This window comes from Sphaeramia orbicularis, chromosome 22 (assembly GCF_902148855.1).
Source record: "Sphaeramia orbicularis chromosome 22, fSphaOr1.1, whole genome shotgun sequence".
In the NCBI taxonomy this organism is placed as follows: domain Eukaryota; kingdom Metazoa; phylum Chordata; class Actinopteri; order Kurtiformes; family Apogonidae; genus Sphaeramia; species Sphaeramia orbicularis.
In genome coordinates, this window is record NC_043978.1 from 31021219 (window position 1) to 31036868 (window position 15650).

At 35.2% G+C, this 15650-nt stretch overlaps 1 protein-coding gene across 1 annotated transcript in view; it reads left to right on the forward strand.

Moving 5' to 3' along the window:
- The window catches only part of fyna (FYN proto-oncogene, Src family tyrosine kinase a), a 48487-nt gene extending 34791 nt beyond the window's left edge, over positions 1-13696 (forward strand). The window contains exons 8-12 of the mRNA XM_030126933.1: positions 110-289; positions 670-746; positions 2302-2455; positions 6969-7100; positions 11075-13696. Coding sequence (XP_029982793.1) covers positions 110-289; positions 670-746; positions 2302-2455; positions 6969-7100; positions 11075-11283 — 752 coding nt within the window. The 3' untranslated portion in view covers positions 11284-13696. The remainder of the gene's footprint in view (positions 1-109; positions 290-669; positions 747-2301; positions 2456-6968; positions 7101-11074) is intronic.
- Positions 13697-15650: the final 1954 nt, after the last annotated feature.

Sequence of the window (15650 nt, forward strand, 5' to 3'; positions counted from 1 at the left end):
CTTTGATTATATGTTGTCAAACTAGATATTTTATTCTTCAAATGATAAAATTTTGCTTCAGAAGTCCAGAAGTAGACTTGTCCTAACATATTCTCTGCTGTCTCATCAGGAACGTGGAACGGCACCACCAAGGTGGCGGTGAAGACTCTGAAACCCGGAACCATGTCACCCGAGTCCTTCCTGGAGGAGGCTCAGATCATGAAGAAACTGCGACATGACAAGCTAGTGCAGCTGTACGCGGTGGTGTCCGAAGAGCCCATTTATATCGTCACTGAGTACATGAGCAAAGGTAGAATGCATACATATAGAACACACCAGCACCGGACACTATGAATATTACATGCACACATTCTGCAAACACCTACACAGTGGTGCATAATTTATACATCTGGACAGTAGAGTGCGTGTCCTGCTGTTCAGCTCTATCTCCATTTTACTAAAGTAAACACACTTTATTACAAGGACGGATTAGTCCCAGTCACCATGGTAATAAATAACAAATAAAACACTGATCTAAGTGTAATGTGTGGGAGGAATCCCAGAACTGATGTCACATCCACTACAGCATGTTGTGGTCGAAAAGCTGAAGTAAGAGCTGGCAGCTGAGGACGCTATGAGGCAGCAAATCCTCACAGTTTATTTAATCTGTTCTGTTTGTGTGTTTTTCAGGGAGTTTGCTCGATTTCCTGAAGGACGGAGAAGGACGAGGCCTCAAGTTGCCAAATCTAGTGGACATGGCAGCTCAGGTACACAACTTAAAACAATCTGACATGTTGACACTGAGGATGGATTTCCAAAGCACTTTAGGAGAGTTTTCTCTAATGGTTTAATTCAGTTTAATCGTCTCCATATGTGAAACGTTTATTCATTTGAGGTCACTTTTACAAATGTCTGATTGTTGAACTTCATTTCCCCTTAAGTTGATAATTTGTGCTGAACAAAAATGCAATTTGCTTCGTGCAATATAATAATAATAATAACAACAACAATAATAATGGATTAGATTTCTATAGCGCTTTTTTGGGCACTCAAAGCGCTAATATGGAACCTTTAATACACAACAGTTTTGTGAAATAACATTAATACTATATTAAAAAAAACAGTCTAACCATCATCTTCCATTTATCCAGTTGTAGATTGTGGGGCCAGCAACCTAAGCAGAGAAGCCCAGATTTAAAATAAATAAATAAATACAGACATATATACATACATACATAAACATTAGTCAGTTAAAAATATAAAAAATATACACAAAAACTTGCCAATTCTAAATTAAAACACACTAACACTACTTACACTATTCACAACCTGAAATATATTTTTTTCTTTTGTGAATATTGCCAATTTTTTGTTTTATATTTGTCTTTAAACTGTCAGAAATGCAAAAGCAAATCATGATTACTCAGAGCCAAAAAATAACAAGCATCATATTTCTAATTTAATAAAAAAAAAGCAGCAAATCTTCCTTTTTTTTGAGGCTCAAGCAGTGTTTTTTTAGATTCCTGCTTATAAATATTATTTTAACTTATTAACTGATTCAATGAATACATGTCTTTCCATTCAGTTTATGTTTTCATTAGGCAACTTCTGGCTGTAGCCGATCCATAATGTCCTTATTATTAGGCATTATGTAATAATAAATATCCACAATTGTATTTTAGGCTGATGAAATGGCTATAAAATAAAAAACTAGAAGCACTCGGAGAGCGCAGACCTCCGCCAAGGCTGATCAGTGGCCCCCCCCCGTGGGCCCCCCCACCCCCGATCACCACCAAAATTTAATCATTTCTTCCTTATCACATTTCCAACAAACCCTGAAAATTTCATCCAAATCTGTCCATAACTTTTTGAGTTATGTTGCACACTAACGATCAGTGCCCCCCCCCCCCCCCCCCCCCCCCGTGGGCCCCCCCACCCCCGATCACCACCAAAATTCAATCATTTCTTCCTCATCCCATTTCCAACAAACCCTGAAAATTTCATCCAAATCTGTCCATAACTTTTTGAGTTATGTTGCACACTAACGATCAGTGCCCCCCCCCCCCCCCCCCCCCCTTGGGCCCCCCCACCCCCGATCACCACCAAAATTCAATCATTTCTTCCTCATCCCATTTCCAACAAACCCTGAAAATTTCATCCAAATCTGTCCATAACTTTTTGAGTTATGTTGAACACTAACGGACAGACAAACAAACAGACAAACAAACAAACAAACAAACCCTGGCAAAAACATAGCCTCCTTGGCGGAGGTAATAAAATAAAAGTAGTAAATTCCTTGGTGGTTGATGTGTTGTTGTCCAGGTGGCAGCAGGGATGGCATATATCGAGAGGATGAACTACATCCACAGAGACCTGCGTTCTGCCAACATTCTGGTCGGAGACAGCCTGGTGTGTAAGATCGCTGACTTCGGTCTGGCCCGACTCATCGAGGACAATGAGTACACGGCAAGACAAGGTACGGAGTCATAGGGTACTGAGTGGATAGATCTGGAAATGATGGTACATTGTTGTTGTTATACACGTGAACTTAATATATTGTACATTCTTGTTTTCTAACTTTGAGGTCTTATGTCTAAACACAGTGTTAGAAGACAATTGGACAGTTTTCTTCAGTTTTTTATTTTTCTTTGGGTTGCTCAGAGATGGTGGATCAATGACACAGTGAAGTTATAAATAGCATTTTTTATATCGTCTTGCATCAGACTGCTGCCTCTTGGCCAGGGCGTCAGTGTAAATGAGAATCTGGTTAAATAAAGGTAAATAAATGACCCCTCCCTTAGCATTGTAATGATATGAAAACTGGTGTCGTTCTGTCTCTTGATACGTTATGCTCTCGATTGCTCACATATAAATCAGAGAACAAAATGATGGATGATTTAAGTTTCGACATGCTTCCTTTTTGGAGAAGTAGATAGGAATACCAATACGAGGTGATTTATCCCAGTGCTATGGATGTAGGTAGAGGCAAAAACATATTTTAGCCCCCACAAAAAACAGACACTTCAAATATTCTCCAGTGAACAAACCCCTGAAGCACTCTTCTCCTTCTCTATTTACAAAATCTGTAATTTCACTTCATATGTTACAGGAGGTGCTGCTAGTTTGTTGGTGTTATTTTGTGACTTTGGTGTTTTAATTTATTAACATTTTTAAAGGTCCAATGTGTCATATTTACAGAGATGTAGAGGGGAGTCAGTATAATATTCCTAAGAACTGAAGATGTGGGATGAAATTTGTGCATACAGTTTTGACAAAGGGGTGAATATAGTCACAATATATGTTAGTTACACAAACATTATTAAAAAACCAATAATATTATAATAATAATAATAATAATAATAATAATAATAATAATAATAATAATAATATTTTTTCTTGTTGCTAGGGTACTTTTAGCCAAAGAGTTGCGTAGGTGTAATATGTTACAGCTTCAGCGTACACTTTTTTTTCTATGTAATTTTAATTCTTGTTGAACACTGATGTTTTCATTAGTGTATAATCACCCCCAAATACGAATCACTACACATTTTTTGTTAAATTACAGTATTCTTTATATCCTTAGAGGGCGTAGATCCACTTTATTTATACAAGAGCTCCAAATGGATGATGGTTACATTTTTTGGTTTTGTACCAAGTGTCATCCAAGGTACATTAAACACTATAATGCTTGAGTCACTTTAACTAAAAATCTCATAACAGACAAAACAAACACTGGCTTGAGGAAGAAACTTTGATGATACAGGGGTTATTTTCTTTTGTTCAGACAAAGTAGTAGTAGGGTGATGTTCTCATACCTGACATATTTCGACTGTCGCTGCAGCCCTAACCCTAACATCATGAGAACATCACCCTACTACTACTTGGTCTGAACAAAAGAAAATAACCCCTGTATCATTTAGACAAGAAGACAAAATGAAAGTTCTTGAACTGAGAAACTTTGATGTTTTTTGCAGCCTCTGTAGTTGCCAGATGGAAGGTGAAGTTGTTAGTTGTTATAATACATGATTCCTCAGTTCACAGCAGCAGCAGTGCAGGTGGAAGCGTTCTAGGTTCATGTGTAGTTTACTTCCTCTGCCTTCAATAAACATGTCCAGGGTTCATACGGGTGCTTGAAATTTTTTAAAATGCTTGAATTTTAAGATTGTGATTCTTGAATTTTAGTTTAAGTGCTTGCAATTTTAACTCTGATGTGATCTATTTATTTATTGTAAATATTAAGTCTGCCAGGTTACATGCCAAGCCAAAGCTACTTAGAGAGAGGTCGTACATTTTGTCAAAAAAAAAAAAAAAAATTTGGTGCTCTCAGGTCGACTCCAGGTACATTTTTATCTTAATCTTTGGCTCAATGCCCGAAGAACGCCAAGTGACTACCCTTTTTTTTGGATAAAACTTTGTGTTCTCCTTTAATTTCTAAACATTTTGCTATTATGAAACATAATTTTATATGAATGAATGAATGAATGAATGTTTTTATTATTGTGTCTTGCACAAAGAACATGCCCAGCCCTTACATGGGCTTATAAGACACCAAAAATACAAACTAAAAATCAAATACCAGACAATAGGCACAATAGATATGAACAAGAAAACAAGTACTGACCTATTTAAACAAACACACCTGCCCTTTTTCCAGGTTTTACAAACAAATAATGCTAATTTATATATATTTGAACTAAACAACCGTTTCATCTTGTCCTCGTCAGTGCTCCAGAACATATCAGAGTTTTGGGTAAACATGTCATCAAACAAAGAGGCTCTCAGTTCATCATATAGAGGACAATACAAAAGAATATATGTTTTTAGCACAATATACTGTACATCATTGTGATAAAAAGTGAAAAAAATAATCATGAGCATATGTATTCCTGTAGATATGTATTTTACTCCAGCAATAAGGTGCTGTGCTGGAAAAATTTGAAAATTACCCTTAAAAATGCTCGAATTTGACCTTGAAAATGTGTGCGAACCCTACATGTTAGTATCAAGAAATACTAGTTTGTTATGATTCTTAAACCAGATTTTATATAATCTGTGTTTTTTAATGGTTCATTTCTGACTGTGTAACTCAGAACCCATATGTATTCCTGCTTTACATGGACTTGAATGCCTCTGTAGTATTATACTCCTCCACCACAGTAATTTAGAAAACCTCATAGTCAGAGGAAAAACCTTTTGGACCAGTGATTTATTCCATTTTGTCAACTCCAGCACACACGTACACACATGGTTGAGTTCCATGCCTTTAAGGGACTTCTCATTGACTTAAATTCATTTCGTGCCCAATCCTCACCCAAACCTTAAAGCAACACAACTGTAAACCCTCAGACAACAGCTCCATGTCCTCACAATGTGACTCTTTCAACATGTTTTTCGTCCCTGTAACTAAAGAAAAACATGGACACACACACACATACATGCACATATGCTTCTTTTTCATAGTAATTAAAGTAAAGCAGGAATTTTGGCCTTGGTGACAGCAGTGGAAAACAGAAGCACATGTGGTTATGGTATGGCACAGACACAAGTAGAACATCACATTCAGTGCAAAAGGCAAAGAACAGGGCTGAGGAGCAGTGAACACAACACATAACAGACTGCATATTACTGTCACTGTGTGTTTTGTTAAAACTTGTGAAGGATATGCAGCAGCCCTCTCCCGAAAACACTTGAACTACACTAACTGAGGACTTCCAGACTTCAGTTAGTCACTCTGTCAACATGTTCAGTCACTCATTTGTTAGCAATTTAATGTTTACTTGTTTGACGTCAGCAAAATGCAAACCACAATTTCCTATTTTTCCTTGTTGGGATGTTACCAATGTCCTCATGATGAAAAAATAACAGATGTGGAAGCAAATCTGTAAAGAGACCTAGTTCCTTTAAGGTTTTTTGGGTGTAGTACAGTTGGTTGATTAATGCTTATATTGCAGCAACTTAAATCAATCCAATCCAACTTTAAAACAATCACAGTGGACCAAAGTGCTGAACAGAAGAATAAATAAAAACCAAAATAAAAGAGTAAAATACAAGAATAGATTAAAAGACATAGAACAACTGTACAAAGAAACTGTGCTGTACAGAACAATAAATAAAACCTAAATAAAAGAATAAAATACTTAAGGAGGTAAAACTTTTATTTATTTATTTTTCTTATTTATGAATTTACCTTGTATTTATGTTGGCGTGGACTGGGTTTTAAACTTGTTAATTAGATTTTAAACTATTTTTTACTGGGGTTTTAACTTCTTCAAACTTATTTTAACCTTATTTATTTATTTATTTATTTATTTATTACAAGCAAAGCAACAAAATAAACAAAACGAAGCAAATAAAGACAAAAACAATAACAAAATAACATTTAAATGAACAGAATCTATCTTCAAGTACGTGCAAGTTTGAATTTTACACGGCTGAAAAGGAGTAGGAAGAAGTATGAACTTATTTAATCCTACCCCTCAAGTGCTTTTATACCTTCATCACTAACTTAATGCAACAATACATTTTTCCTAATTTTAGCATTCAACCACAACAAATACATAATGCAGTAATTGAATTATACACAACAGAATGATCATAGTAGTACAGTCATACAAACAGACTCAACAATTCAACAATTTTCTGCAGTAATTACAGCATATTTATCAATACAACGTCATCTATAAACAGCCCTCATTGTCATTATTAAATACTATACCTCTTAAGAATCAGTTCCTTGGTCTTAGTCCAGGTGTTTTTTTTATCTTTTATCATAATCGTTCTTTTATTGACCCATCTCTTTTATCTTTAACGTCGTGGTTGATGGAACTTTTACGATTCATTTTTATAGTCAAGTCATGTCTTGGTTTCATGTTACATGTCAAAAGGATGTCATCGTGTAACTGCAAAACAAATCTACCTGAAGAAATAAATAAAGTGACCTGAACCTGAACATAAAACATTAAAAAAATCATGTTCATATGTGTTTTCAGGGGCTAAGTTTCCGATAAAGTGGACCGCTCCTGAGGCTGCTCTCTACGGGAAATTCACCATTAAGTCAGACGTGTGGTCGTTCGGCATCCTGCTGACAGAGCTGGTAACGAAGGGCAGAGTTCCTTACCCAGGTGAGATGGATCAGAGCCACATGTTACATAACCACTTCTTAATTCCAGCTTATTGCTTTTGTTTGATTAACGTAGCGTGTGTGGGAGTTGTTTGCATCGGCTCAAAGGTGGATGTGCCGTGGTTGTTCGTGCTAAAAAAAGAGCAGTGTGTTGCATAATGTACGTTACTCCGTGCATAATGCAGAGAAATGTTCCCAGGTGAATGTGTGAACATGTGAAGTCATCTGCAAACCCACGTTCAAAGTATTTTAAGCCTAAGTGACCGAGTGTCTCAACAGAACCTGAAGAAATGAATTAATGAAGTTATTTTAAACTAAATATTGTTGATTTATTGGTACTTTAACTTAAAGCTACAAGGTTTTTTAGCATCACTAGGCTAATTCCCATGATTCCCCTTCAGCATATTATAATTCAAGTGGTCTGAGAGGCATTTACTCCTTCCCTGTTTTCAGGCTGTAGAAAATCTACCACATGACTCCTGGAGTTAGACTAATCACAGGCTTTTTCAGAAGGATGGGGGGGGTTTGAATATATGAACGATGGCTTTTCTGCTCCATGTATCAACGTGGAAGCTTGGAAATGTAACTTCACATTAACATTACAAAATGAAATGGAAAAAATCAAGTGCATCTATATATATCTTTAATTTTTCTGATTTGAGAGCTACAGAAGGAAGGTGCATATTTTCAAAGTCTTGCATTTGTTCCTTGTTTTTCACTCCTGCAGCTTTAACTAAAGGATCTGATTTTTTTTTTTTTCCACCACTGCCCTCTGCAATCTGTATTTTACTTTACTTTATCATTTATTGTTCTGCTATTTTAATTATACTCACTACATTTTTCATTAATTTCTCAAAACAGACTCATTTCTCTAGTTTTAAATCTATTATGAAGAATTGTTGATCATTTTTATCACAGATCATTGTGCACCGTTGCAGCATCACGACTGAATTCATACACAGACAAAACCATCCTTTATGCAAATAACAAGATGAAAATGTACCATAATGTGAAAGATAAACCTTGAAGTGAAAGCATAATGAGATAAAAACTAGGTGAAAATGACTTAAAAGATTTGACAAAGCTTTTTTTTTTTTTCACAACATTAAATCAAACTAAGCAAAATGTCTTTGATCATGGAAGTGTTAATAGTCAGTGCTGTACTGGGTCATTAGCAAAAAAGTGCACAAAGTAATGATGGAGTTATGTGTAGAAGAAGAAGATGGTCATCAAAAAAAAGATGATGCAGCCTGTAGTCAGAAGTCATTCTTTATTATCTTTCAGATAGGCCAATATGTTATTTTTTGAGTACAACTTGAAGTTTTTGTTCAGTAAGACACAAAGGGAACAAAATAGACATGAATGGGAGACTGAACTTTTTTATTATTATTATTATTATTTTTTATTTTTTTTATTTTATTTTTTTTTATATTTGTCAGATTATTTTCATAGTCATCGTATTGTATTAAAACCACATCCACACTAATCCAGATATTTAGCAAAGTGGATCTCAATACTGATGCTCTGGTCTCTCATCTAATTTCTTCATTTTTTGTCTCGTTTGTTAAATAAAAAAACAGTGAGAAAAGGTTCTAAAAATGGTCTTGAAAGGGTCGATGATATGAATAAAACATTCCCTCCATTATCATTACAATGTCCAGGTTTAGTTTAAAATCTGCTGGAAGCAATGGGTTATCCAAGCATTTGTACTAGTTTTTAATCATTTTTGCTTCATGATGTGGACAGAGATATTTTGTAAAATAAAGATTGTGTGGACTGAATATTTTAGAAAAACAGAAGATAGAAATATCTATTTAGTAAAGAAATATGTTGTGAAGTTCAGTCGTCTTTGCACAGAAACACCCAATAAAAATGTACTTTTACTTAAATATTTTTACATTTCTGTAGTTTCTGTAGCCTGTAGTTCCCCCCTTTTACATGTCTAATAATAAAGTGTATTTATTTATATAGCACTTTTTGCAGAAAGATTTCACAAAGTGCTGTACAATAAAATCAGAGGTAAAATACATAGTCAAAAAACCCACACACAGCTACATACATAGACAAAAATATAAAAGCAAACGGTCATAAAACCCACCCCTGACTAAAAGCCTGTTTAAACAAGAAGGTCTTCAGTTGCTTTTTAAAAGACTTAATTGAGTTTAAAGTGTGAAGTGCCAGTGGTAATGTATTCCAATATAACGTAATGCTCCACATGTTCCACAAGGCTCGGTCTTGGGACCAAAATTATTTACATTTTACATAAATGACATTTTTTCTGTATCAAACATACTGAAATGTATTATGTTTGCTGATGACACAAATTTATTTTGTACTGGAAAAGATATATTTGAGTTATTACAAGAAACAGAAAAAGAATTGGTATTGATAAAGAAATGGTTTTATTATAATAAATTATCTTTAAATGAAAATAAAACAAAGTTTATGATCTTTTCTGGTAATAGAAATGTTGAAAATGCAAAACTATATTTAATTGGAAATTTTATTGGAAATAGAAAGAGTTTATGAAGCAAAATTTTTAGGTGTCATCATAGATGGTAAACTGCGTTGGAAACCCCATATTGAGTATTCAAAGTAAAGTGTGCAAATCTAGAGGCATATTGAATAAAACAAGGGACTTACTAAATAAAAACAGCCTATACAGGGTGGGGAAGCAAAATTTACAATGAACATTTAGTTGTTTTTTCTCAGCAGGCACTACGTTAATTGTTTTGAAACCAAACATATATTGATGTCATAATCATACCTAACACTATTATCCATACCTTTTCAGAAACTTTTGCCCATATGAGTAATCAGGAAAGCAAATGTCAAAGAGTGTGTGATTTGCTGAATGCACTCGTCACACCAAAGGAGATTTCAAAAATAGTTGGAGTGTCCATAAAGACTGTTTATAATGGAAAGAAGAGAATGACTATGAGCAAAACTATTACGAGAAAGTCTGGAAGATACTATTAAAGAAGAATGGGAGAAGTTGTCACCCAAATATTTGAGGAACACTTGCGCAAGTTTCAGGAAGTGTGTGAAGGCAGTTATTGAGAAAGAAGGAGGACACATAGAATAAAAACATTTTCTATTATGTCAATTTTCTTGTGGCAAATAAATTCTCATGACTTTCAATAAACTAACTGGTCATACACTGTCTTTCAATCCCTGCCTCAAAATATTGTAAATTTTGCTTCCCCACCCTGTACGTGATATACTGTTCTTTGGTTCTGCCGTACTTAACATATTGTGCAGAAATATGGGGTAATGCAGGAAAAACTAGTATAGATACATTAGTAAAAATACAAAAAAGAGCTATTAGAATAATTAATAAAGTAGGATATTTTGAAGCAACTAATTTAGTTATTCAACTTAATACCTTAAAATTGCTGGATATTGTTTATATTAACATATTAGAGATGATTTATAAAGTAAAAAATATTGTTCCAAATACAATTCAAAAGATCTTTAAATTAGGAGAGAGTAACTATAATTTAAGAGGTCTTTCTATTTTTGAATGTATGAAAGTGAGGACAAATGTGAAGTCCAAATTATGGAATGGACTTAATGATGAATTTAAGTTGTTCACTTCTCTGATAAAATTTGAAAAATGCCCTAAGTATAAGATCCTTCAGGAATATTAAGTGGAGATGGTAGATGTTTTTGTTTTGTTATTGATTCTTTTGTTATAATGACAATGCTCAATGATGTACACATTTAAATTAATGTAAGTGGTGTGTCAGGTGAAAAGGATAAGCAAAAGATAAGCTTCTGCTTCTGGCCTGTTCCTTTTTTTGGTTTTTGTGTTTATTGTGGTTGTTGTACTGTGTGTGGTGATTATTGTACAAACCAAAAATCAATCAATCATTCATTCACTCATTCATTCATTCATGCTGTGGCTACTTTTACCAGACCCTGTTTTGTTCACCTGTGTTTCTCTGTGGGCTTTTTCCTCCTATCTTTGTCCAGGTATGAATAACCGGGAGGTCCTGGAGCAGGTGGAGCGGGGCTACCGGATGCCGTGCCCACAGGACTGCCCCACCTCGCTGCACGAGCTGATGGTGCAGTGCTGGAAGAAAGACCCGGAGGAGAGGCCCACCTTCGAGTACCTGCAGGCCTTTTTGGAGGACTACTTCACTGCCACTGAGCCTCAGTACCAGCCGGGGGATAATCTCTGAGCGGCGCTGCTCTCATCTCATGCCATTTCACGGGTTTTCCCACTAGAGGGAGCCAGACACCACATATTCTCTCCCATCATGTGGCTCTAACAATCTGAAAGCTCATTGACTGACTTCCAAGCTTCACACACACAGGGACTGACAGCTGCTACGACAGCAAACTGACTATCAGATGAACGGATGCTTTTGGAGGCGGACGAGGGCGCCGAGATGACTGAAGAGTTAAAAAAAAATGACTGCCATGGATGAACGAGATGAGACGAGTTGTGTAACTTGTATGTAATGTAAATACAAATTGCTTGTTTACTTATCTCTTTTTGTTTCATTTTCTATTACTTTTGATATTTTGGAAATGTGTGGATTTTTTTTTAATCCGAGGTCAAAGTTATTTCAGATATACAGCTCGTAGAATACGTGTGAGGCTCACAGTCGGTAACAAATCGTAACATAATAATGACAGAGTACGGAGCTAATTTCCTGCTAAAACTTAAAAGCAAACGAAACAGGTTTCACAAATTCCCATGCGGTTCACGAACAGACACAGTTTGGTTTGTAAATAGAAAATATTCTGACCAAATGTCATAGCACTTTTCCAATACATCATGCTTCAGAACCACTACAGCTTTTATCTCATCTTTCCACTGTTTGTGCTCATTTTTCACATATTTAATTCACCTCTACAACAGCAGGAGGCGCTATGAGTAAAGTTAGTTCTGTCAAAATCAGCTCTGACAAATATCCCCCATTTCAAGTTTATTTTCAGACATTACGAGGATCCAGTAATGTCACCAACTATATATATATATATTTGGGATGTTTTTGCTTAGTATGTCTTATTATTGCATTTGATTCCTGCAGTTTTCAGAATTTCATATGAGATTCATATTAATCTGAAATAATAATGTGTCTAACATGTAACTGACTCCCACTATTTCTTGCTGTTGTGATACAAAGGAGTGGGTAAAGGTGAAAATCAGATTATTTAAGAATAACGTGGGAATATTTCAATGAAACGGCCACAAATTATGAGAAAAAGATATTTTTTTATGGGAAAAATGCTTAATATTACAGGTAAACCAAACACAGCAGTCTACATTCAACAGCTGCTATTTGTATTTGATAAAAATACAGTTTTTTTTCTTGAAACAACAGCGTTTCTGTCATGTGAATATCTCACACCACATGTTTTCTGTTCTTTTTTGTTAAGTGGTGAGTTTTGTGACTTGTTCTCATAAGTTTCTTTGTACAATATCATAACTTGAATTTAAAATCTCAATATTTCAGTAGAAGGATTGACACCATAAACACGGTAGAAACACTGTGCCATTATTATATTTTTCTCGCTGTATGTTCCATAAATTCAATATTAGCAAAACAATTGCATTTCTTAGTTCATTGTGTTTTGTTTTTGAAAACTGTATTGTGTTTGGTAGTGAGCTGCAGGGCATTTACAAAACATGTTTTCTTTGTTTGTCAAGTTTTGGCTTGAAATGAGCTCCACAGTAGAGTTGGAAATAGTTAGAAATTGTGGATTGAGATCTCAGAAGTTTTTCTGAGAGTCCGCTGACCTTTTTTTACGAGGTTAATTTAACAATACTGCTATCCTCTTCTCAAGGAACTTAGATGTACTATAACACCTGTTCTTGCCTTTTCATGTTTAGTAATACTCTTATAATGTAAGGGAATGCCTTCATGCTTTCTACACACTAACTATAGTGCATCATGGACTTCCACCCAACTTGTATGACATCTGCACTGGTATGAGGTGCATCCATCGCATTTCAGCTTCAGCCAATGATTTTTAGATCGGCTTCAAGTGACTTTTAGTTCAGCTTCATGCAGTTGAAAAAGGGCTCCCAACCCTTTTCCGACTGCTTATTACCTTGATGATATTTTAATATGTATGTTGCTCTATTGTATTGGCAGTAGGCTGTGTAAGAATTCTGCTTCTTTCTGCTTCAGCGGCCAAACAAACAAACAAAAACTGCCACTTACATGACAGGAATGAAGGATGTGTACTTGTGTTTGTCCCTCCATGGTGTGTATCTGGAAATAACATGTTGTTTAAGAGACCAAACATTTTTCATTTTGTTTTATTATTTTTGCTCAACAATGATTTTGCTCAACCGGTCTTAACTGTGTCTGTAGTTTAGGATTACACACGTGTATTGCCAGGGCAGAACACGGCTCTGGGTGACATTTTATCATCTTATGTATTGTCATTACAGACGATGCACCACCTCTGTGTGTGTTTTGTTGCTTTTCATGGGTGGAAAAGTGAAAGAAACAATCACTTTGACTCCCCTTATTTGGTAGATATACAGTAAATGTCTTGGTCTCTGCATTATTTATTGTCTCTGTCTGTTACTTGTACACAGCGGCTGGTTTGGAAATAAACAATCTTGCCATCATCGTACTGTGAGCTGATCATTTTTAGTCAATAAGCGCTCATCTAAAGTCAGGTTTGAGAGCAAATTTGACAATGTTTTTGTTCCAATTTTCATGTGCACACGCTCCTTATTCACATCACAGGTTGTACAATGTCAAGTTAGGCAAATTAGCTACTATTTGTACAGAAGTGTGTGCAGCTGTGTGCTTAAACTGATGAAAATTACTTTTTAACAAGACCAAAAGGGAAAAACAAGACTCCAAAGGGAAATAAATACCCTCGATAGATCTGATGTAGAGGTGCTGCTACATCTGTAGTGGATATAAAATGACAAAAATGATGCTCATTGAACGCTGTAAATGGAGATGGACACACAACCAATGAAATTAAAAATAATTCTTATCCAATCCAATTTTCTTTGTAAAGCACATTAAAACAGCCACAGTGGACCAAAGTGTTGTACAGAAGAATGAATAAATAACAGAGTAAAATACAAGAATAGATTAAAAGACATAGAACAACTGTAAAAATAAAATAAAAAATAGAATAGATAAAACCTAAATAAAAGGAAAAAAATACAAGAATAGATTTTCTCAAATCTCTTGATGAAACAACTAAAATATAGAAAAAAATTCTTATTTGGCGGAGGTCATTGTTTTTGGATGAATAAAACACAATTTCTCAGCGGTTGTTGTCTTCGTACTGTACATACCGTCTCCAGTTTAGGAAACAGTTTGTCACGTTTGTCTCCTTTTAAGATGCCGTTTGTGATTACATGCACGCGGGAGAACACAGCTGATAGATGTTTGTGATTTTATGATATGATATTAAAAAAAAGCCCGAGGCAAACTGTAACTGCACATGTGGCAGCGCAGGGTGACACCATCTAGTACGATACCGCATCCATTGACTCCATTAAGAAGCTCCAGTAGGACAGATCTTGTTAGAATAAAGTGGTAGTGAAGCATTCATTTATTTGAAGATTTAAACACTATAATACAAATATCATTGTCATATATTATTAGCTATGGTCAAATTGTGTTATTTTTAGGTTGACCTTTGGACTTTGGCCACCAAAATGTAAGCAGTTCTTCCTTGAGTCAAAGTGAAAAATTTGTGCCAAATAGACCAAAAAAATCTCAAAACATAAAGATACTGTAAGACACATTCAAGTCTTTGCAGTTCATGCAAAGATTGACAAAGATGGTGCAGCAAATTAAACTGCATTAAACTGTATTAAACTGTATTAACCGTTCTTTCCCTGTTTTCTTAAGCCAGAGTTGTTAAAGATTTTCCCACCCATGTGTTTTTTCCTCCGGGCAAGATTTGTTTTATTAGATGTCATGAGAGTTTACTGGTAAAGACAGACAGACTTCGAATAAAGTTTATTTTCTCCTAACATCATCATTGTAAACATATCACTTCAAAGTTACTGCCTCTGTTCTTAAGGGTGTTTAGTTCATCTTTGAGTTACATTTGTTCGAAATTTTGCAGCATTTTGGTGACTTTCTCCCAAGATATCACATGTAAAATATACTTATCTAATCAGCAGACACACCTTCTTAGAGAGATGCACCATAAAAAATACTAGAGATATTATTGTAGCATAAATCCTCTGATTTTTATCCTCCTCTAGTGTTGTCATTCTGACAGGAAATATGGTCATGGGGAATAGACTGAAAGTGGCACAAAGGGGAAATTTTAATATATAATGTATAACGGAGTGACAACTTTCTTCAGGAAAAAACTAATAAATCCTGAAAAATAAAAGATGGTGCCAGAATAAATACTTCATATCCATGTGTTTGTGTTTTCAGTGTGTTTTTCAGCTCATATGAACCATGCCTGATACTTTTTTCTTCAGAAAATCTGAAAATGCCTCCCAAAAGAACAACAAATTGAGCAGATAATGAACTTGAAATGTGGTGAAAATGTGTTATGTATTATACGTGAATATTTTACATGTGCACCTATGAGG